We start from the raw sequence: 23,075 nt of genomic DNA, 5'->3' as shown, positions 1-23,075 counted from the left end.
ATATCTAAACATGCTTCATATTGCCTCCAAAGTGAACTCACAATTGGCTGCTATAAACTAAAATGAAAATGCAAAAAAAAAAAAAAAGTTATTGAACAACAAAAAATATACTCAAATTATTTTTTCCTAGGACCTGATGCACAAAGAACCTTCTGGTTATCGCTCATTACGGATACCTTTTAACGTCTTATCCAGGACTTGTTAAATAAATATTTGCTATAAACTCAAATAGAAGTCTAAAAATATAACTTAAAAATAACTATACAAAAAAAAAGAATAGTGTTATGTCTACAGTTTTCTATCAATAGTGTTCTATCATTGAAAGTTGTATTACAATACTTTTATATAGATTTTAAAACATTAAAATTGAGAAAAATATGCTTTTAATTCTCTTACTGCTTTCAGCAAAATCTTTACTGTTTTGCTAGTAGCTAGAAGCTAAATCACTAAAGTTAGTATAAACTTTATTAATAATATACACAAATACAAATTTATGTTATAAGATGATATGTACCAAAAAAAAATCAAAATAACCTGTAAACACAACATGCAGTAACATTTTCAAAAATGTGATAAAAGCTTTTAAAATTTATACTTGATAAAAACTTTTTTTAAAGTTTTTATAACAATGGTTAAAATTATATTTTTAAAGTTGTAAAAAAGACTTTCTTGAAGACTAAATTAAAATTTACAGCAGGACTATTCTATACAAAAACTTAAAAAACCTAAAATTAAATTTAGGCAAAAAAGTATGGAAATACTTGATAATAAAAAAAAAACTAGAACTCATAACAGTTTTTAAATGTAGAACTATAAAATTTAGGTTTGATACGAAATAACTGTTTTATACATTAAAAAGTTAGTGTACTATTTAGTATTTTATTAGCTATAAAACATAAATAAAGTAGCATGTATTTGTAGTGATTTTATACTACAAAATTATTTTAGTACTTAAAGTTTTTATGTCTACTAAAAAGGGACAAGGAATCTTGTACTTTTACTAATTATGATTGAGACCAAAAAACTAGAAGAAATTTATTTAAATCTAGTCACCACCCTGAATTAAGGTCCAAAAAATAAATTGTAACCAAGGATTCTCCAAAATCTTTTAATAACACTTTTTTTTGCAAATGTTTAGTTATGAGAATGTACAAATCTTACAAGTGTAAGTATATTGAAGTCAACATAACATGCTTTTAAACTACATTTCAGCAATGTGTTAATCAAACAACTCATTTAATTTGAACTGGTCAGTTTTTATAAACAATGGGCTTGTTTGTGGCTGAGCAAGAACTTGAATTAACACATCTTTCTTATTTACTATAACTTGAAGAACTTGAATTAAAATAACAGTCAGCTGCAGCACCACATAAGCAGACTGAACAGATTACTGAACAGAACATAGCCATTAAGTAAACAAAAGTTAAGTAACTATTTTACTTTTGTTTTATTAATGTAATCACAACAAATTTAGGGAATATGGGGGGGGAGTTCAAATTCATTTTTTTACAAAAAGTAACAAGACTCTTACGTTAAAGCTTAAGGTATAAACTATAAGTCAGTTTGTATAAAATACAAAAAAACTTTAAAGTTATAGTCATTCTTGTAAAAAGTTTCAAGACACAAATGCGTAGACTACAATTTTTTCACTGCCAACTTACTAGGAAATAAAAAAAAAATCATTAAAAATTTATCTTTTTCTTTATTTTTCAAGCTATTTCCTTAAATTTTTAGGAAATGTTTCTTGCATTAAAAGAAAATATTCTATTGTATCAATAAAACAAAATTATACCAAAAAGAAGAGAAAACATCAATAGGATTATGAAGTCAAGACTAGATTGATAAAGTTTAAGAAAGATAGCTTAAAGACGGTATATAAAAATATATTTTTAATAAAATAGCAATTTTTTGCCTTTTTAGTATGTGTTTCCCATAAGGAACATTTCAGTCTCTGACTTTGACCGGCTATGCCTCAAAAATTATTTTGAACTTAATCTATAAAAAACAACTTTTAGCTTAATGAAAACTCAATAAAAATGATTAAATTGTGAAAAAAGTGATTTACCTCCCCTATGCCCTTAAGTTGATTAGTTTCAACATTTTATATATTATAACCAATTTAGTTGAAGAACTTCCTTTTATTAGTTGTAAAAATTAAAAAAATATTTTGAGAGATTTGAAAAACCTCAGGATTGTTAAAGGTCATTCAGGACAGTTTTGTCACTTAAAGATTGGAAACCCTGTATTCTATTTAAAAGAAAAATATTATTGATTGACTTGTAGAATCAAAAGTAAAATCTTAAAACAACTTTTCTGGTCAATTAAAAAAAACTTTACCAGAGTTATCATTCCCTTAATTATTGCAAATTTATAAAACAAAAAACACTTAAATTCCCAAGATAAATGTGAATAAATAATTAAAAAACTCTGGATTTCCAGCAATTTTACTTTTTTTTGTCTAGTGCTGGACCATATTTGATTATGTTTACAATTGTATATAATAATATTTTTTAGCTTTTAAAGTGGCTTAAACAAGACTAAACTTTTTAAATGCATTTAGAAATGATTGTTATATTGATCTACTATAATTCTGCTCCTGCACTTAGTTTAACAGTGTATATAGCAAATAATTTTCATTGTGTTCTTATAGATACAACAAACAATATAAAATAAGCATTGTGACATACTTGACTAGTTTAATATAAAAAAAAATCTTTCATACTTTAATTTTTTTGGACTTGAAAATAGTCTTAGTATTTTGCAGAACTAAGCCTTGTTTTCTTTTTCAGAAATCTCTCTATTGTTTTTATGTAATTAAATTCCCATTTTAACTAGTTTGATTGTTACTATTTTTAGGTATTCAAGCTTGATTAGTTCACTTTTTTGCTCCTAACAGTTTTTCGTCTCTGTTTTCTCACAAGCTCAGGCCAACTCAGGCCAATTTGATCACCATTTGACTCAGGCCATACCTTTTTTTTGATCACTCAGGCTGACTTTTTTGCTTAAAATAGTGGCAATCCTGCAAACATAATACACATAAGTTTTAAGATTATTAACTTTGATTTGAAATAAAGCAAAAAATCTTTGTTTACCAATATAAAGTCGAGTATTAAGAAGAGATAATAAAGTTATCATATTTTTAAAACTATGGAAAATTACTTTATAGCAGGTAAAACTATAAAACGTTTACAATAATCACAGCACTAAAAAAAATATTCATTTAGTTATGTCAATTATAAAATTTTTTATAGTTTTTTATTGATTTATTGAAAATGTGTTATAAAGTACTGAAACAATTTTACTCTAATTAAGTTTAAATTTTTATTAACTAAATTAGTGAAAGTAACTTTTTCTACCTAGTAAATGCTTTTATAGTAAATGCTAATCATAATAAAATCTCTAAAAATTACATTTGATGTAATTTCTAGTAAATCCTAATAAAAAATACATTTTATTATAGAAACTTATAAAAGTAAACCAATTATTCAGCTCGTAAATTGTTGATTAAAAAAAGTTCGTAAACATAAAATTAATATTTTAGTGATAATTATCTGTATTTAAAAAATTTTGTAGTTTGTATTTTTAATTCACCCTATAATCTTACAAACTGGTTTAAAACTGTAGTCATGTACACAAATTTATGTTTTTTTTGTATACTATTTTTTTTTTAAATTTTAATCCTATAGTATGAGTTAATAACTAAAAGTATAACTTAAATTAGTTAACAGTTTCGTTTACAATTGTATACAATCTAAAGTAGTTTATCTTATTTATTTTTTGTCTAACCCAACTTTTAAATATTTTATCTAGCAGTAAAAACTAAGTTTAAGTAAAAATGGATTCCTACATTGCTTTCACTAATAAAAGTGTTGGTAGAGATAAAATTTATAGGTTTGTTTGATTAGATTAAATTGTTCTTAAAGACTACAAATTTAAGATTTTTTTGTTTTCTTATATTAGTATAAGATGATTTGATGCTAAAAGATTTCGAAAAAAGATATTCTGTACTAACAATACAAAATGAATTAAGTTATTTTTATAAAAATTCAGACTTTGTTTACTTTTTTTAAGCAACTAAGCATAAAGTTAAGTTTATTGTTTTTGTTTATTATTTATAAGTCTAAAAATTTATAAAATCTAAGTTTGACTGACAATATTTTGCTGCCCAAAAAAAATAAACTGTTTCACACTGAGTATGTATGATTCTGTAGAGCTGTTTATATTTAATAAGCAGTGAAACGTTGTCAGTCTAATAACGTATTTGTATACGAAAACATTTGTTTTTATTTTTTATTAGACTTAGCTTGTTTGAATTTATAAGATTAAATGACTTAAAATATAGTATCTAATTTAATAAAATACTTTGTAATTTTCCTCTCTAATCACTGCAAAATTATAAAATTGTATTTTACTAGTGATTTTGTAGGTAATTATTATAGCTACCAGATGTTTTGCAGCTAAATAGATTTGTAAGGCTTAAAAAGGTTATTAAAAAAAAACAACTTGGTTTAAGTTCTATTTTCTATAAAAATTTTAAATTAAAATTCTTTAAACTGTTTATTTTATTCTAAAGAAAATTTTAAGTTTTTTAATGTAAGAATTTATTTTTTGAAAAGTTGATAGCTCTCACTTGAAAGTTGGATATTTTTGTTAGTTATAGTTAAACATTTATTTAAAAATTAAATATTAGATTATTTATAATTTTCTATTTTTAAGAATTTTTTATATAAAATTTACTAGTACAAATGTACTAAATTAATTAAAGATAAGTTTTTGTTAGTGAATTTAAAATATACTAATTCAATAATACTATTAAAAGATAAAGATAAACAAAGAACTATCTAATTATTTTTTGTTTAATTTTTGTTATTAATTACTGCAGTCTTTTAAACTTAATTCTTAGCTATTTGTAATAACTTTTAATGAGATAAAAATATTGTAAGTATACTTATTTATAAATAAATATGCCTTACAAGTTAAGTATATTTTTTAAATAATTTATCAATGTTCAAAAAAAACTATTTTATTGTATCAAACTTTATAATTTTTTTACAAAACTAAATGTCTCATGTTGTAGGTATTAGTGGTAATTGCTTAATTAAACTTTGAAAATTATATAAGCAGTATTGTATAAAATAAGCAAGATTTCGTTCTTACAAGTTTAACATTTTTCTTTTAAATTCAGAACAACTCAGTTTGCGTGCAAGTTCATAGGCTGGGTTCTGAGAAATCATGGGACTGATGAAAAAACTTTGGAAAAATTAAAAAAGCTGGAAGCTCATTCTGGCCTTGGTAGAAAACGTGAGTTTCAGTTGAATTGTTTTATGTAGAAATTTTACTTCGTTTGTATAAAGTTCGTTTTATTTTTCAATTGTAGCTAGTTATAATTTGTAAAAAATCACAAATTACTATTATTATACATTCTTACAGTTTTACGCTTAGGACGTTCGGTTCACTCACTTGATTCAGCATTAAAAAGTATCCACATTCCTGATAAAACGCTGCAGGTGATTGTCACCACATTCTATATTAACCAGTTGAGCTACATGGTAGTAGACCACTACTTATGGATGGGAAAAGTAGGTCTTATTTGTATCAATAAAGAATGGGAAATGACTTCTGCAAGGTTGTTCAACTTTTCAATTGTTTTGGGCATCTGGAAGAACTGTTACTTGATGAAAAAGAACATGGAACGTTTGCAAGGCAAGGACAACCGCACTTTCAGCGCACCACTTCTGTACGAAGCTGTAAGAAATAATCCTGCTCCTGCCGTAGACTTGCTGAGGAACTTGTTTGATCTGCCCCTACCTTTGAGCAAGTTGGGCAAGATAAAGTCAAATGATGGTGTTTTGGGATTTTGTGGACTGATGTCGTCGCTCATTGGTGTATATCAAATGCTGCATCCTGAGTTTAAACCCAAGCCTTGATTTTTAAAGAACAAATGAATTAAATAACTACCTAGAAACTTGCAGTATCATTTAATTTAATTTAATATTTAGTTGTTGTATCTTTAATTGTAGTATCTTGTTTACACTAAAACTTTAATTAATACTTTTAAGTTAAAAAACATTACAAAAACAATTTTAGTTTATATTGGTAAGATTTAAACTGTACATAGTAATTTAGTTTATATATATAAAAAATATTGTTTTTATAAAAAGTGGTTACTTTCAGCAAGCTATCAAAAAATTTATATGTGAAGTTTTAATTTAACATTTGTATGTTATAATTTTAGTTGAAATTAATTGTTGTTGATAATTTTTAAAGTTTTTAACTGTAATATTAGTATGTAGCTATTTAGTTTACAAGTGTTATTGTATTATTTTAAGTAGGTGTAATGAATACTGTAAACTAATTTCCAATGTTCGATTAAAAAAAAAAAATTTAAATTATCATAATCATTACCTGTCATTCTGCTCATTTTTATGACCATTTATCTGTTTTTAAAAATCAAGTTTCTTTGAAATTAGCATACTGAGTGTTATTAAATTTCTAAGCATTCCCAAAGGTTTAAAAAAAACAATTTAAGGAATATTTGAACTTTATACAAACATTTCTTATTGTTTAATATTATATTTTATTTTTTGTTTAGTATGTCAAACATATCTAGTGCATTTTATTGTTAAATTTAATAGGAACAAATCTATGTTAAATGAATGTTTATGTTTTAAATAAAAGAGTTTTTATAATGTTGCTAAAATAGTTTTCAGTTAATACTAGCTTGTTTTAAGGTCAAATTAACATATACATTTATGTAATTTTGAGAAGTTAAATTTAGTTTAAGGATATAATTGAGTTTTATTTAATTATTAAGTGCTATTTTACTAATTATATTAGTTTAGAAATATATTTAAGTTAATTATTTTTTATTTAATTAGAAATGTATTTCACATTTTTCTGAGATCTTCAATGCGCATTTATTTAGCTAAAAGGCATACTATTAATAAAAATATAAATCTAAAATTGACATCAACAATTATTGATGCATCTTCATTTAATTTTCATTATCGAGGCACACCTTAATTGTGTGATGTTTGAAACACTAAAAAGTTTTGTTCTAATATGTTATATAGAAAAATAAGATAGTTTAAAATAAATGCTCTGTGTATTGCATTTACTTTTTTATTAGTTTTTGGAAGACTGCAGCTGTTTAAGTATAAAGTTAAAATGAAAAAGTTATTATCATTAACTAGATTTCATGACTTTTAAAAATTTGTCATATTTTAATTTAGTTGGATTAGATTTAATATATTTCAAAAATACTAAAATTTTTGGTAATTTTTTGATGATAATATTTTGGTTTGTTTTTTAATAATTTTTTTTATATTGATTTGTTTTTACAAAAATATTTTTTTTAAGAACAAAACTATGCAAATTGAGTTCTAAAGTTTGAATTTTGCCTTATAGAAATAATTTAAAGTTGTGTATAACAAATAAATAGTAACTGTAATTTATAATTTTATTAGTTTAAAAAATGAGATTATGTTTATTTTTACATATGCAATTATGTTTACAAGTATTAACTTTGTTTTATAACAAATACATAATAATATTTTTACAGGTTTTAATTTATTATAAAAAACATGTTTATTTTTGAAGTAGAAAAAAGTACATAAACAACAACCATGAGTAGCACAGCATCAAATGAAGAGTTGGATCTGAACAAATCTTTAAACATCAGCAAGGCGTCCAACGCAAACACCTCAATGGAAAGTTCGAATTTCGACAGCGACTTCACGGACGAAAACGTCTTCTTCAAAAGAGACAAGAGCCTCGAAAAAGACTGGCACGACGTAAGCACGTCGATTATCAAGTCGTTCGAAGAGGCGGAGATCAGCAGTCCGGTGAGCGAGCAGAAGAGCTTCTCCTTCTACGAGTCCTCCAGGCTCTCCACCTCCTCCTCCACCTCCGACCTTCTCGATTCCAGCCTGGCGGATTTCGAGGACGCGGCGCTGGCGTACGCTTCATTGCAAATAAGCCGCCACAACAGCACCGACTGCCCGAGCTCGGACTACGCAGCTTCCTGCGACAGGCCCACCAGCCACTTTCTCGTCCAATCAAAAGGCTGGCTGCCCGTGCAGTACGTTTCGGGCGACCCTGAGGCGAACAGCAGCAACGTGGAGGCGTGCATCAGAAGACTGTCGAGCAGGCAGCACAGGCAGCTGCAGGACGGGGTGGGGAGCTGGGGTGAGGGCAAAGACATGCTGCTGTCCATCGAAGCGGAACATTTGAAGTTGCTGGACCCGCTGACCCACGTGGAGCTTCACTCCCAGCTGATCAAGCACATCAGGGTGTGGGGAGTGGGCTGCAACGACAACTCGGAGTTCGCCTTTGCTGCCAAGGACGAGCGCAGCAGGGCTTACAAGTGCCACGTGTTTCAGTGCGACGACTGCGGGCCGACCATCGCAGAGCAGCTGCACTTTGCATGCACCAGGCTCTCCAAGCACTCCAAGAACGACCAGCTGAAGAAGAAGAGCCTAGCGCTGGCTACGCCCATTCCCAGGCCCGTGCTGGACACCAAAGACTTTGAAGTTTCCTATCTGGGCTGCACCAAAGTGGAGAGCTTTACGGGAATGGACGTTTTGAAAAAGGCCATAACAAATGTTACTAAAAACAGCACCGCGCTGCCTTCAGTTTTGTCTGTGAACAACGCGTCGGTCACCATCCAATCAGACGGCTGCAAAGCGGCTCACTGTCGAATCAGGTGCATCTCGTTCATGGGGCTGGGCGACGACCCCGCGGTGTTCGCGTTCATCTGCGTGGTAGGAACGAAAGGCGTTTGTCACGTGGTTCGGTGCGAACCCAACGCGTACAAATTGTGCCTGGCCGTTCAGGAGGCGTGCTGCATCAGGTACCAGAAGGCGGTGGACTCCGCCGACAAGCAGCGAGTCGAAGGGCCTCAGAAGGACCAGCAGGGAGTGACGAGGAGGTGGTCGCTGAAGAAGCTGGTGTCGAGCATGTTCTCCAGCACAAAGTCCGTTCAGAGGAGCCTGTCGAACAAGTCTCACGGCAACAAGTGATCAAGTTTTGTTGTAAAGTTTGGAGCTATTTATTTTTTTTACGGTTTTTTTAGAAGCTGATTTTGGCATCTGGATTTTTAAGTAAGTAAATTCTTTTGTCAAAGGTGTAAAGCTTTTGTGTTTTAGCCGAAAGTTCACATGTCAATCTGCTTTTAATTATTTTGTTTTTCATATAAAGTTACATTTTTATAGACTTTTTTTTTTTTTAATAGTCGCTTTTATGTAGAAATCACCACTTGATACATCACTTGCTGAATTAACACAAAGCTATTTTTTCTTCCATATATTTTTGTTGCCTTTTGAACAAGCCAATTGTAAATTACGAATCATAACTGAATTTTATTTGGTGCTTTTTCAAATCGTTTATGATTAGCTATTGTTGTTTTTATTTTTTTCAACTTATATTTTTGTTGGTGCCAGCTAAGAGTAAAATAGAACTAAGTTAAATTTGCACGAAAATTATTACATGATTATTTATTGATTTATACTTAGTGTTAAAAAAATTATTTAAATGTTTTTGCAAAATAAATTTACATTTTTTAACGAATTGTTGTTTAAATTTGAAATATTTTATTTATTTGATTATTTTATTGTTTTAGTTTAAATCATCTAAACAGTATGAAAACTTTAGTTTCTCATTTATCACAAAATCTGATTTGTAAAAATGCTAGAAGTTTTTATAAACCAACAAAAAAAATAACTTGATTTAAAAAATTTTTTGTAATACTTTATTGTAACATTCTTAATTTGCTTGTTTTGTTTAATATGATGCACAAAAACTAGATTAATTACTTTATGATTAACTCTATATTAATTTCTATTAATATGTAAGTTAATTTTATTGCAGTTTAGTCAACAAAATCAAAAATGTATTGTTTTACAATATGTTCAGTTAAATGCAAAATAGCTAATTTCTTTTTGATAAAATGACTATTACCTTTGTTCTCTTTGTTTTAAAAATACCTATTTTTATAGATTAATAATAGAAAATAATAATTTTATTAACGTTAATATTTATTAGTAATTGCTTCAAGTTCGGCAAATTGATCGTAAATTTACATATTTTGATATTTTAGAATCATTTACACATATAAATTCATAACTAAGTATTTATATAAATATGATTATGTTTTATTTCATCAAATGTGTTGTCATGTGTTAAAATTAAATAAAATTTTCACTAAACAAAAACTTTTTCTTTAATCTAATATATGTTTTTTAGTTTTTGAATTGTTTACCACAGCTTACCTTTCTTCATGGTCAGGTAAAACTAAGTTTTATTTAAAAGAGTGCTAATTCAAAAAAAAAATTATAACTGCCACATCATTATAACAAAAGTCTTAACATTCTTTGTAAGCTAATCTTTGTATAAACGTATACAAAACATGTCTCAAACATGAATAATTAACAACACTTCGATTTTTTTTTAGTAAAGATTTGAAACGTATTTAGCACCTGTTTTGCAAAGTTATAGTTTTCCATTATTTACAACTGAAAGGTTTTTTTATTGTAGTATTTTAATTCTTGAAATCATACTTTTTGGTTTATGAGAGGATTTTTTTTTCGGAATAATTGTTTTTATAAGTTTTTCATGTGTGTACCTAAATTTTTTATGTCGGTTTTTAAGGTTTTCACAAATATTTTAAAGTTAATATAGTTCAAGTTTTATTAACTTATACATATAAAACCTTAACTCTAATTAATGTTGAAGTTAACAAAAAAGTAAATGTTTATTTTTTAATGTTTTTATCTTAGTTTAAGACTCTACGTAAAATATTTATTACATGTCCTACATAATAGTTTCAAGTTTATCTAAAGAATATAATTAATAATTGTTTTATTTAATTCAACTTGAAAACTAAACATAAACTTTTTTTTGTAGAATTTAACTACTTTAAAGTACTTATTTTTATATAATTATTTTAACACTATCTATGTCAACAGTTGTAACTTGAAACTTTTTTAATAATGAAGTAACCTACTAAATATTTTCTGTTTCGGCGAACAAAAGCCTTTAAGGTCAGTTTGTTTTAGATAAAAAACTTCTACTGGCTATAAGAGACAGGTTTGTTGTTGAAAGTAATTCAACTGTGAAATCTCCGATTTAGTTATAATCGATTTTTACGGTAAAAATTCCAATTAGGAATTTAGATCTAAAATATATTGGTTTGATATTCAGCTTTTAGAGATATTTTACAAGAAAAGTTAAAAAAATATCAGTTTGCTTTTGACTTAACAAGCTCATATAGTGAATACGGCTTATTTTCTAAATTTTATACAAAATAAAAACATTTTTTATTATTCAAAAGTTCAGGAAAGTTATATTTTGATACTCTACTATCCTAGTATAGCTTCACTAGCACCTTTATTAAAAAGTATCAAAAATTTTTAATTAAATTCTAAGGTTTTACATGAGTTATGCATTCATTTTACTGCAACAAATTTTTGCCAACATTACATAAAGTTTCTCAAAACTTACTACTGTCTGTCAATTAAACAGTTGTATAGCTTTATAGTTGCTATTTTGTGCAGTGTAAAACAAATTAATACATATAGGTCATACAAAAGTCTTGTTTTACGAAAAGAAGATCTAATTGTTAGTTGAAAAAACAAAAACGTCGTAGTAGAAATTAAAAATTATAATTTTTTTCTTCAAAACTTTTACAACGTTAAGAATTTATAAGTTTAACTAAATTTTCATAACGCTTTCTTTTTTTTACAGGATAAATAGTTTAAGGAGAGTTTTTATAATACTTGTTTCAAACAAAATTAACTTAAAGAACTTACTATTTCGGTAAAGATTACTTACAAAGAAAACCTTTAGATTATTGAGTCATACACCACGGATATACTTTATTGTCCTGTCCATGACGTTAAGTTGGTATATGTGAACTTGTATACATATATTTAAAAACATATTAACTGAGTCAGTTTTCACTGAGACCACTTAAAAAGGCTTTAGTATTTTATCGCAAAATGTAACGTAAAAATAGAATAACAAATAAAAAACAGAATTCATTTTCAATCTAAAAATTTGGAGATTGTAACAATAAGCTAAATATAACAATTGTTATTTTTATTTTGAACCTTACATTTTGCTTTAAATGGTATATATAAAACGTTTTACAGTTAAGATTTTTTCAGTAAATTACCAAAAAAAAAGTTAAATAAGTTTTGATAAAAAATTTTAAGTTATATTATTTACTTTTATCTTAATTCTCTATTAAATGTAAATAAATACATGAAATCTGTTTTTATAATTTTTTGTGGTAATCACATAAAAAGCTACGTGTTTTTTTTTTGTTTAAACTCGTCTGATATTTTAAAAACTTTGTTAAGCATAAATAATATAGTTATTAATAAAAACTAAATAAGTAGTTCAGTGCTTCTGAACCTTTTTCTAGTGGCGGAACCCTTTTCCAAAGTTAAACTTTTCCGCGGAACCCCTAATATAATTTTACATAAAATGTTTAATATATTATTTCCAGCTAACAACAAAAGAATTTCAGTGAAAAACAAATTTTTTAGCAAAACTTTACCATTGTTAAAATTATACCAATTGTAATACAGTGCTTCCTCGCTAATCCGGTCCTCGCTAATCCGGTTCCTCGCTAATCCGGCCATTTTTAGTCGAGAAGTCGACTTATTTACTTTAGCGTTTTTGACGTTTAATTTCATTTTACTTCGAAAAAGTATTCAATTTACGTTTTATAAGTATGCAAGCAATATAATGTTACGTCATAATAAAGTATCATTTGTATAATCTTAAGTTTTTTTTCATACTTTTCCTGCTCAGTTGCAACAAACTTGTTTATTATTCATTTGCAATTTTTCTGTCTTTGCTAAGCAAGTTACACTTTAATATACTACAATCAACATATCTGGTTAAAAAATGGATAAGACAGCAAAAAAACGAAAACGCGTTCAACTAACAAAAGAAAACAAGTTTTCTGCTAAGAAACGAGAAAACACTGTAAAAAAATCTTCCATTCTTTCTTTTTTCAAAAAAAAAATCTTAAATTAGTTAAAGTGTTAACAGTGTAGTTTTTTAGAAACAGAAATTTTATAGTACGTTTTGTTATATACATTCATAATATAACTAAGGTAGATAATTTGTAAAAAAGCGATATTTTGTTCTTATCCGGCCAAAGGCAAATCCGGCCGTATTTTCGAAAAAATCTTGCCCAACTTGGCCGGATTAGCGAGGAAGCACTGTAGTATTAAGTCGAGTCAAACTCAAAGTGCGCCAGAGGCAATAGGTGTTTTATGATTCTATAATAAATAAACGAAAACAAACATGATTAATCGCAACGTCATAAAAATCTTTCCTTGCATAATAAAAAAAAATGAGAGCTACAAACAACAACGAAATGAACATGAACCTAATCGAATTCACAGATTAATGTAATAAACGGGTAAGATGCCTAACGAAAAATAAATAAAAACATTTAGTGCGAAACTTGAACTTGTCTCTTAGCAACAAGCATGTCAATGCGCGGCTGGATTTTGGATAGACTGAGACGGAGACAGGCAAATAAGGTTGGAGTCAGCATACAGTTCTTTTGCTTCGTTTTAATGTTTGTTACATGCTAAAAGCCGGACTCGGAAAGATAAGTGGTTTCGAATGGTAAAAGAAATTTCACTGCACGCTTTGCTAAGACGGGGTACTCTGAAATTGCACATATCCAAAAATCTAAAAGCTCCTTCCCTTTGAAACTCAATTTTAAATTGCTATACTCAGATAGTTGCAGCAACTCGTTTTTTGTATCTGTAGGAAGATTCACTTCTTCTGAAGTAATATCACACATAAAAGGATTCAAATTCCATAAATTTCCGATGCGAACATCTTCAGCAAAATAATGTTGAAATTTTATAGACAAAAGATCAAGGTGGTTGTATATTTCGTCAGAGAAGTTAAATTCTAGGCATTTTTCATGGGCTTCATCAAACCGGTGAAACATCGCAAAATTACCGTTGCTAAACTTTTTCTTCCAAAAGTTAATTCTATTTTTAAACGCTTCAATCTTGTCTGTCATGACAAAAATGGAATTTCGCTTCCCTTGCATGCTTAAGTTCAAAGCGTTCAATTCTTTAAAAATATCGGTGAGATAAGCTAGCCTGGCCAAAAAAACATCATCTTCAAAAAATTTGCGCAACTAGGACACCTATCAATAATGAAAACCCATTAAAAGTCCTACCGCTAGATAAACACTAAGAAGATCAATGAATGCTATAATTATATATGTTTTCCATTTTATGTGTTCCATTTTTTTTTTTGAAGTTTTATGATTAATGTTTTTTTTTTTTTTTTAAATTTCTTTTTTAAATTTCGAAAGGCTTCGCGGAACCCCATTTCAGAAGCACTGAAGTAGTTGATGAAAACTTAAATTAAAAAAAAAAGTAATTCTTATAAACTATTATTTTTCAAAAATAAATAAAACTTGGTAAAATAATAACTATTAAGATTTTTACTAAATATGATTATAAAGGCAAAAACAAATTTTGACAACAAAGTTTACTTATTGATTTGTATAAATTATTCTACCGTTAACTTTTTTTAAACTTGTTGTCAAAACCTTCAGGAATGTTTTCTATGTATAGTAAAAGCTTGTGAGTATTTCAGAATTCACAAGAAGTTTAAAAAAAACTGAAAAAAAGGATTAAAAAAGAGCTTGTTCTTTGCCGTTTAGTTAAACAGAGATCAAAATATTTCTCCTTAAGACCTGGTGCACCAAGAACTTCACGGTTACCGAATCGCACACCACTTGGATATCTTTTAAAGTCTTGTTTAGGACATGAACTTATTTAGAATGTGTTTAACTTTTTTGCAATTCAGTAAACTAGTATTAAAAAAGGTTTATTTTTTTATAGATTTAAGTATTAAAAAGAAAGCACGCGTAACTTTACCAAAGTGAACAGTTACTTGTAAATAGACCTACAACTCATAATCAATAAGAAGTTTTAACTAAAAGATAAACCTTACTAAATAATAAAAATTAAGTCAAGTTAATTAAAATGTATTAAATCATAAGTCTTCTGCTATTCTTAAGAAAAAAACGACCGAAATTGTTAAAGGTTTCAGGTTAGCAAGAGTTGTTAGATCCAACTACAAAAATAAAATATAATCGAGTATTCAAACTTTGAAATTAGAAAATATACTTAGTTCTATATGAAATTAAAAATAGTATCATTTAAGACTATTTTGTTAACTCACAAAGTTAAGATGAGCTGAACTTATTCTTTATTAAATCTCTATTTCAGGAATGTCAAAACAAAGCAGTACACACTTTTGCTTGTTTTAATCTTAAAATTGACACTTGAATATGTTTTGGCTATGCCAGGGTCGGTAGCCTATTTTAAATTAGGGGCTAATCTTCCAATTAAAAAGTTCTGCGGGCTGCAGTAATTTAAGTATCTATAGTTATAAAATAAAATTAAACAAAATAAAGCGCACTAGTGTAAAGAGTAATTATTGTATAATAAGACTCATTGAACGAAAAATTCTTACGAAACGAATATTCTTTTATTAAACGAAAAAAAAACTCTCAAAATATTTCGTCTTAGGGCCTGATGCACGAGGAACATTTCGGTTATCAAGTCGTACACTACGGATACCTTTTAACGTATTGTCTAGGACAAAATGTTTTATATAGTTTCCAACTTGGTGATTTTTAAATACCAAGCCCTGTAGTTTTATTTTTCAAAAGGTTTTAGTATACATACTTGATTATTTATATAAAATGAATTTTTTGCACTTACTATATTAAAAATTTTGAAGTTGGTCATATAGTTTTCTTGTATAAAGATAATTCAATACATAGTAATACTAGGTTTAGTAACTTTACTAATTATTTTAAACTATCCATTAGCTGAAACTAGTAAGAAATATAGTCGGAAACATTCTTAGGAGGTAAAACTAAGTTTTACATTTTTAAGTGATACTTGTAGTATTTAGATATATACTTTTTAATTTAAAATATTAAATTTAAAATGAGTTTGGTAAACGGTATCTATATTTCACTGTAATATTTCTTTAACATCTTAACTACAACTTTTTACTCTCAAACTTATTAGCTTTTTATTCCTTCGCTTAACTTTTAAATAAAAGACTCAGAGCATAGGTCAGCAGCCTTTTACAGTTCGCGAGCCAACTTCAATTTAACATGCAATAGTAGAGCTAAAGAGATATTATCATAACAAGAATATAATTATAAGTTTAAACTACAAAAACTTGTTACTTTGGTATTTTACAAACAGCATGTTTTAAGTTGATAAGTACCTCACGATTCGCAGTTTTCCGACCCCTAGTTTAATTGAAGACGTGAGGTCATTGACATCATTAGTTATACAACATTTTTTAACAGTTAAACATTTTTCTAGCTGTTTTTAAAATTTGAAAAGTATGATTTGAATTTTTTATATCGAGTATGAATTAAATGAGTTTATTTCTATAGATTTATTTAAAAGTTTAAAGTATTAGTTAAACATGGCATTTGAAAAAATATAAAAATTCACAAAACTAATTGATCAAACAACTATACAAGTAAACTTAAGAAACAATCAACAAATTACTAATCAAATAAAATAAAACTAAGTAATAGATTAAAATTTGTTTAATTATTATTTTCTTAGTTTAAATTAGATAGTTTTTTGATTGTTTTGATTATAATTTTATTGATTGTTTCTTAAGTTTACTTGTTTTTTTTTTTTGGCGTTCAAAACACTTTTTTCCTTGTCCATCATAACCGCTTTTCTAAAAAACTAGAATATTAAACTTAGCTTCTCAAATTACATTAATTAGTTTTTAATTAGAAACTAATTATTCATTTGTAGCAGTGAAAAAATTTTTACCTACAAAGTTCATTTAAACTTTTTTTTTAACTTGTGTGGTTATCTAATTATTTTATAAATTTAAACTTTTTCTGAAATGAAATTTAAGCTTAAATAAATTTTATTAAAACTAGGTTTTAAGTAAGGAAAAAAAACCTTCTGCATTGCCTGTTTTAAACAGGTGCTCATTTAGGTGCTCTTTGTTAAAACAAAAGGTCGCTTCTATTGTTTATTTAGTAGTATTACTTATAGTTGATTACATACATGTTATTGCTTGGAAGACACACTTTCTGGTAGAGTAATCAAGTATACAACTAACAAAAAATGTTAACAACTTATGTATTTTCGAAATAGTTAAAACTTTTTAACTACATATTTTATTTTATTATTTAATAACATTATTTTTATTAGATTACTCTATTTTTACAACTTAATATATAATAAACATTTTTAGCCACGTAAATAAATTAGTTTACAAAACGTATTACAATGATGCCAGCAGCAAATAATCAGAACAAAACTAATGGAATAAAAGAAGAGCGTAAAAAAAATGATTGCAAACCACTTGAATTTCTTGAAACTTGTAGAAGGAGCTGTGGAAATATTTGTGATATAAGTTCTTATGATTGCAAAACTTTCAATGAATTTATGGATTCAAGTAAAATATTTCCATTGTTTTTAAATAAAATATATTTTAGATTTCAATCATAAATTAAAGTTGCTGGTTATAAAAGTAATAAACTAAATGAAATTAAAAATTAGTTATTATCTATAAGTATTTCATACTTAGACGACGATTCAAGTTATGATAACTCAATTACAAAAAAATAAATTTTTACAATATTATTTATATTGGTCAGGAAAATAAAAACAATCAAATAGGCATTATCAGAAGTTTCCCAAACAAAATTAAATTTCTAAAAGTTATTAAAAATTATTTAAATTATTATTATTGTTTATTAAACGACAAGAAAAGCGCTCAAGATATTTGGTCCTAGGACCTGGTGCACGAAAAAACCTTTCGGTTATCGAGTCGCACACCACTTGGATACCTTTTGTCTTGTCCGGGACTATGTGGTTTTTAAATTAGAATTGTTAGAAATTAAATTGTCAGACTTTCAAACGTCGTGCGCTGTCATTTTGTGCAGATAATCTAAAAAAATAGTTATCATTTTCGGATATAAAAAGAAATAAATTAAATTGATAAGCTACAAACTGTATAACTAACTGTATTTTACTAAATAAAAGGTTAAACCTCTATAAACGCTCTAAAACGCTTAATTACGTTCAGTTAACTTTCCACAAGAGGATAATGAAATTTTATCAATTCTTAAAACAAGCAAGGTATTTCTCAACAAAAAACTGAAAGTTAATACTTGCAACTTTATGCAGAGCAAAATGACTGTTAAGAACAATATACTCTACCACAAAATCGCCGATGTCTTCAACTTACATAATCTATCTCAAACGAGTTTGGCTTATGCAGAAAGATGTTTTCTAATGGTTGTTGATACTACCAGTTTTTTAGAACTAGACTTTGCCCATGTTAAATTGATTCTTCAGTCTTCCAAGCTGCAGATAACTTCAGAACTTGAAGTATTTTATGCGGTAGACAATTGGATTAGCTACGACCTGAATAGTAGAATCAAGTTTGCAAAAGATCTCTTGCAAACAGTGCGACTTCCTTTATTGTCAAAAGATGCTTTGAACAGTCTTTTAATTAATGTTTCTTCCATTAGTATAGTTGAGGATTGCACATATGTATTAGAAAACGTATTTTCTGACAACGAGCTACTTTTGAATTCCAGCAACAGCTTTGAAATAAGATGCAACAATCAAAACTTACTTAATATTCTGTTTTGTGGAGATGTAAAACCAGAACAAGAAAACAGTGAACTTTTCATAAAAGGTGAACCTGTTAAAATTAACGAGATCCTGGAAGAAGATGATTGGGTTGCTCTTGGAGCGTTTTATAAAGGTAATATTTACATGATCGTTAGTAATTCTAGCAATAAAATCATGGAAATCAGACAATACTCTTGCAACTCTAAGTGTTGGGAAAAAAGAGTTGGTTTAAATTATCGTTACAGGATTTGCGCCTGTGTTCTTGTTGATAACATCTACATCATTGGTGGTAATATTAATTATGATGCTTTAGATTCTTGCATCCAGTACAATATCACCAACAGTAAAACAAAAGAAATTGCAAGTTTACAACAAGCAAGATTCCGAGCAGCTTGTACTGATTACGGAGGAAAAGTCGTAGTTTCTGGTGGCTGGTTGATGTGGACCGCCAGTGGATGTGCATGGAGGGTCCAGATAGCTACGTAACATCAAATACCGTAGAGGTATACGACCACAAAGCCAACAAATGGTCATCTATGCCCGACATGGTTAATGATAAAGAAAATCACAGCTTAGTTGCGATTAAAAGTAAACTGTTTGCAATTGGAACGTATAGAAATTGCGAAGTATTTGAAAAAGTGACTAACAAGTTTACTGCCTTTACAGTACCGTTTAAAGAAGGTGTGATTAGATCCGTTAGAGCTATTTCTTTGGGAAATAAACTTGTCATCTACAAAAAAGATGAACCAAAAATTGTATATTATGATACAGATAAGGAAAAATGGTATGTAAAATCATGTGATTGTCTAAAAGCAGATTATTTTACTCATTTTATTAAAATGCCGCAAATTTTATTTTTTTAAATTATGATGTTCTAACAAAAACTATGACCAGGATATTTCAATTCTTGTATTGAATTAATGCTTTTAGTGTTCAGTCAAACATATTTAATTGTATTTGGTTAAATTTGTGTAAATATTCTGTTGTAAATATTTATAATAAATTATGTTGAAATAGTTTGCTAATTTTATTTTATAGTACATAAAATAATAGAATTAAAACCTAACTTTGATATGATTTTTATAACATGCTGGTAGCTAATTTACAAATAAGATGGCTGTTTGTTAAAGTTTATTGTTATGTTTTTAAATTTATTTAAACTTTATGGTTGGTTTAAAGTAAAATTAATGTAAAAAATAATATAAACTACCTTACATATTAAACACCAACAATTAAAACGCCAATGTTTTCTAAACTTAAAAGGGTTTCGGCTTGCAAAAGGTAAAACTGTAGTCCCACTAAACTATATTTTAAAACTTCCGCTAGATTTTCTAAAATTTGAGATAAAAATGTTAACAAGGTCTTAGGTACGGTATACAGGAGTCTCTAAACTTACATTGGTTACAATTTAGAAAAGATCAGTCAGTATTTTGTCGAAATTCAATGGATAATTAAGTAAATTTTATGGTTTAGATGAGTTTGAAATACTTTTGTCCGCAAAAGCCAAAAGGCTAACTTGACATGTTAAGTTGAAGTTATCGAAAATAATATGATTTTGATTTTTTTGTTTTAAACATAACAATGTCTTTATTAATTTTATGTTTTATTATATTTTTATAACTATATTTTAAGATGTATATACAACTTTAAAACACTAAAATTTACAAACTATTTTTTAGCTCACAGTTTGAACTTTTAGTAATTAAAGTAAGTTTTATGCTTAAGTATATTTTTAAAATGTTTATAAATACAACTTATATTTTTTCGAAAATATTTTTACGCAAGCAATGTTTTGCACAAAGAGCTCATCACTAAAATTCAAAAAAAAAAAAAGACATGGTAATTGGTTGTTACTTAAGAGATTATTTAAGGTATTGGTATGAAACTAAAATTTTGTTTAAACAAAAAACAAAACTTTACTTATTATTTTAAAGTTAGTGACCAATTTAGTAATCGTAATTTTTAGATAAATTAGGCTTGTAAGATTAATTAGTTTTTGATAAACATACATATTTAGATGACATATGTAAGATGGTTTAGACATTTCAATTTAAATTGTTTTAAGATTAAGAGCTGTGTAACTAAAAAAAGTAAAAATCTAAAAAGTCTATTTTAAATTCTAATACTTTTGTGATTTTTAAAATCGAGTTGTAGTTTAGTAATTATTAGGTAGAAAAAATTAAAATAAAATAGAATAAAATCTAGTTGTTTTTTCTTGTTTTCTGCATATTGTTGAAAGTTTTTTAAGTAAAAAGTATAATATTGATGAGTTAATAAAAATTAAAAAAAGTGATTAATAATGAGGATCAACTACTAATATATGCAAGGCTAAAAATCATCATATTACGATTTTCTGAATTATGATGTAGCTAACGATTTTTTTTAATATGTTAGTTTTGTTTATGAAAAAAAAAATATTTTGGCAATTACTTAATTAGGGCAATTAAAAAACTTTTTTAGTAGCTACACAAAAATATTTATAAAAATATGCATAATACTAATCACGGACAAGATTTAAGTTTTGAAATGTATTTTTTTGAAATGTGGACAAGAATTGCAAAGTTTGTATCGTTTAATTAGACAGTATCTTCTATTAGCTTTGGCGATCTCAATTCTCTTAAGTATACAGGTGCTAAAAATATTGGATGGGTTTTTTGCCTTTCTAAAGTGATCAATTGTTTTCCAGTCTATTTTAAAGTTAATGCATTTATTTTTAAGTATCCAGATATATTTTGACAGTGCTTTTCCGTTTTCTCTGTAAGTTTTGAAGTCACTGATGTGTTTATACCAATTATTTCTAATGCGCCACCCGTTGAACCTTAATAGTGTTTTGATTCGTTCGATGAGATTATTGTTGCTTTGTATATAACGTTTTCGACCGAACATTTGTTATAGAGGGGACATTTACTTTTTATTCGAAAGTCGCAAAGCATTTTGTTTTCTTTATCGTTTTTGCAATTGTTTTTGCATTATTTTCATCTATGCAGCTGTAGATATTTTAAAACAATACTAACGTTCTTTTTTGAAACTAAATAGTATTTAGGCACAATGCTGTAAAAACAATTGTATGACAAATAGTCGGCTTGCAACTAAAAATAACAAAAAATGCATTAAAAATTTATTGTTTAAAACTAGTGGTCAGAAAGCCAAATTCAAAACGAATTTTCAGAACAATAATTTGAACAAGTTAAAAATTTTGTCCACAACTGATGTTGAACCATTTGGCGCAAAAACTTTTTTCTTTTATAAAATTCAGAAATTTTTAAAGCAAGGATATAAAATGGAATGAAGGTAGTCTGCCTCTTTTGATTAAAAAATTTGACATTTTTTGAAAAATTGACTAAATTAAAAATGGTTGGAAGCCATTAAAAAACCGTTGTCTCAATCTTTTAAGGAAATCAACTGAGAAAGAAAAAAAAACCGTTAAACTTACTGTAAATAAAATATTTCATTTGCTTTTCTTAGTTTTCAAAAGATATTTAAGTTTTGTTTATTACGTTTAATTAGTAATTAAGTCAAATTATTTTGGTAAAACTAAAAATCAATAATAATTATGTATCCAATAACAATATGAATTTTAAAAAACTCGCAAGCGTTGACTAAATAGATGTAAATATATACAAAGTTTAATTTTGTATACTCTAATAATACTAACGAAACATTAGCAATTTTTTTACTAAATACGCACTTTGTATATCATATCAGTGTTCTTCTAAAAAGCCTTTATAACTTAAAAATTATTTATAATTTATTTATCCAAGTAGATCACACAATTTTACATTTCAAAAACTATATATTTGATATCTACCTAACATTTTCAAGCTGTTACAACACAAAAAGCTATCAAGGATTGAATTTAACTTTTCTTGCTTTGTAGTTTAAAATTAACCTATATTTTAATACGGACGATTATATAAAAACATTTCAGAAATTTACTGCTTTTTGTCATATAATTTTGTTGTAAAAAAACTACATTCTTTAGAAAAAAAGTTCTAACAGCATCTTGGTTACATAAAAATTCATTTTTAGAAAGACTCAAAACCAATATTATTTAAAAAAGTTTTAATTTAAGAGGTGCCTATTTATAGTTTAGCGCGATTCATGTCAATTTTGTGACATAATGTATGCTCTAAAATATGCTAAATTTGAAACAACAGTATTTTTAATGATCAACTAAAGATAAGTTTTATTTTAAGTTTAACATTTTTAAGATAAAGTACTGACATATTACACGTTTATTTTTGATTACTTAGAATCGATGTTATGTTAATGTTGCTTCATTTATTAATTTGACAAGCGTATATTAGGGTAGATTAAAATATAACTTTATTGATAGTTAAAAAAAAGACAACTATGTATCAAAATACTTGACAGCCCACA

General features: G+C 27.1%; 3 protein-coding genes across 3 annotated transcripts; all 3 read left to right on the top strand.

Annotated features, from left to right (window-relative positions):
* Nucleotides 1–3,811: 3,811 nt before the first annotated feature.
* Nucleotides 3,812–6,138, top strand: LOC145842252 (peroxisomal membrane protein 11B-like). The gene is made up of 3 exons (XM_082949672.1): nt 3,812–3,891; nt 5,186–5,301; nt 5,431–6,138. The coding sequence occupies exons 1-3, from the start codon at nt 3,836–3,838 to the stop codon at nt 5,925–5,927; spliced, it is 669 nt and encodes a 222-aa protein (XP_082805798.1). The 5' UTR covers nt 3,812–3,835; the 3' UTR covers nt 5,928–6,138.
* A 1,429-nt stretch (nt 6,139–7,567) lies between these two features.
* Nucleotides 7,568–9,517, top strand: LOC145841915 (amyloid beta precursor protein binding family B member 2-like). The gene has a single exon (XM_082949216.1). It carries the CDS (start codon nt 7,626–7,628, stop codon nt 9,018–9,020), a length of 1,395 nt encoding a protein of 464 aa, XP_082805342.1. The 5' UTR covers nt 7,568–7,625; the 3' UTR covers nt 9,021–9,517.
* Nucleotides 9,518–18,248: 8,731 nt separating this feature from the next.
* LOC145843021 (kelch-like protein 13) lies at nt 18,249–19,181 on the top strand. The gene has a single exon (XM_082950491.1). It carries the CDS (start codon nt 18,249–18,251, stop codon nt 19,179–19,181), a length of 933 nt encoding a protein of 310 aa, XP_082806617.1.
* Nucleotides 19,182–23,075: the final 3,894 nt, after the last annotated feature.

The sequence above is a fragment of the Thalia democratica genome, chromosome 8 (assembly GCF_965202585.1).
Source record: "Thalia democratica chromosome 8, ktThaDemo2.hap1.1, whole genome shotgun sequence".
Lineage (NCBI taxonomy): Eukaryota > Metazoa > Chordata > Thaliacea > Salpida > Salpidae > Thalia > Thalia democratica.
This window is presented reverse-complemented; position numbering and strand designations above follow the sequence as displayed.

Coding starts and splice junctions, on each gene's coding strand:
- LOC145842252 (XM_082949672.1), top strand. CDS start 3,836: ATGGATTCCTACATTGCTTTCACTAATAAAAGTGTTGGTAGAGATAAA. Junction 3,892..5,185: donor GGTAGAGATAAAATTTATAG/GTTTGTTTGATT, acceptor TTTTAAATTCAG/AACAACTCAGTTTGCGTGCA. Junction 5,302..5,430: donor TTCTGGCCTTGGTAGAAAAC/GTGAGTTTCAGT, acceptor ACATTCTTACAG/TTTTACGCTTAGGACGTTCG.
- LOC145841915 (XM_082949216.1), top strand. CDS start 7,626: ATGAGTAGCACAGCATCAAATGAAGAGTTGGATCTGAACAAATCTTTA.
- LOC145843021 (XM_082950491.1), top strand. CDS start 18,249: ATGACTGTTAAGAACAATATACTCTACCACAAAATCGCCGATGTCTTC.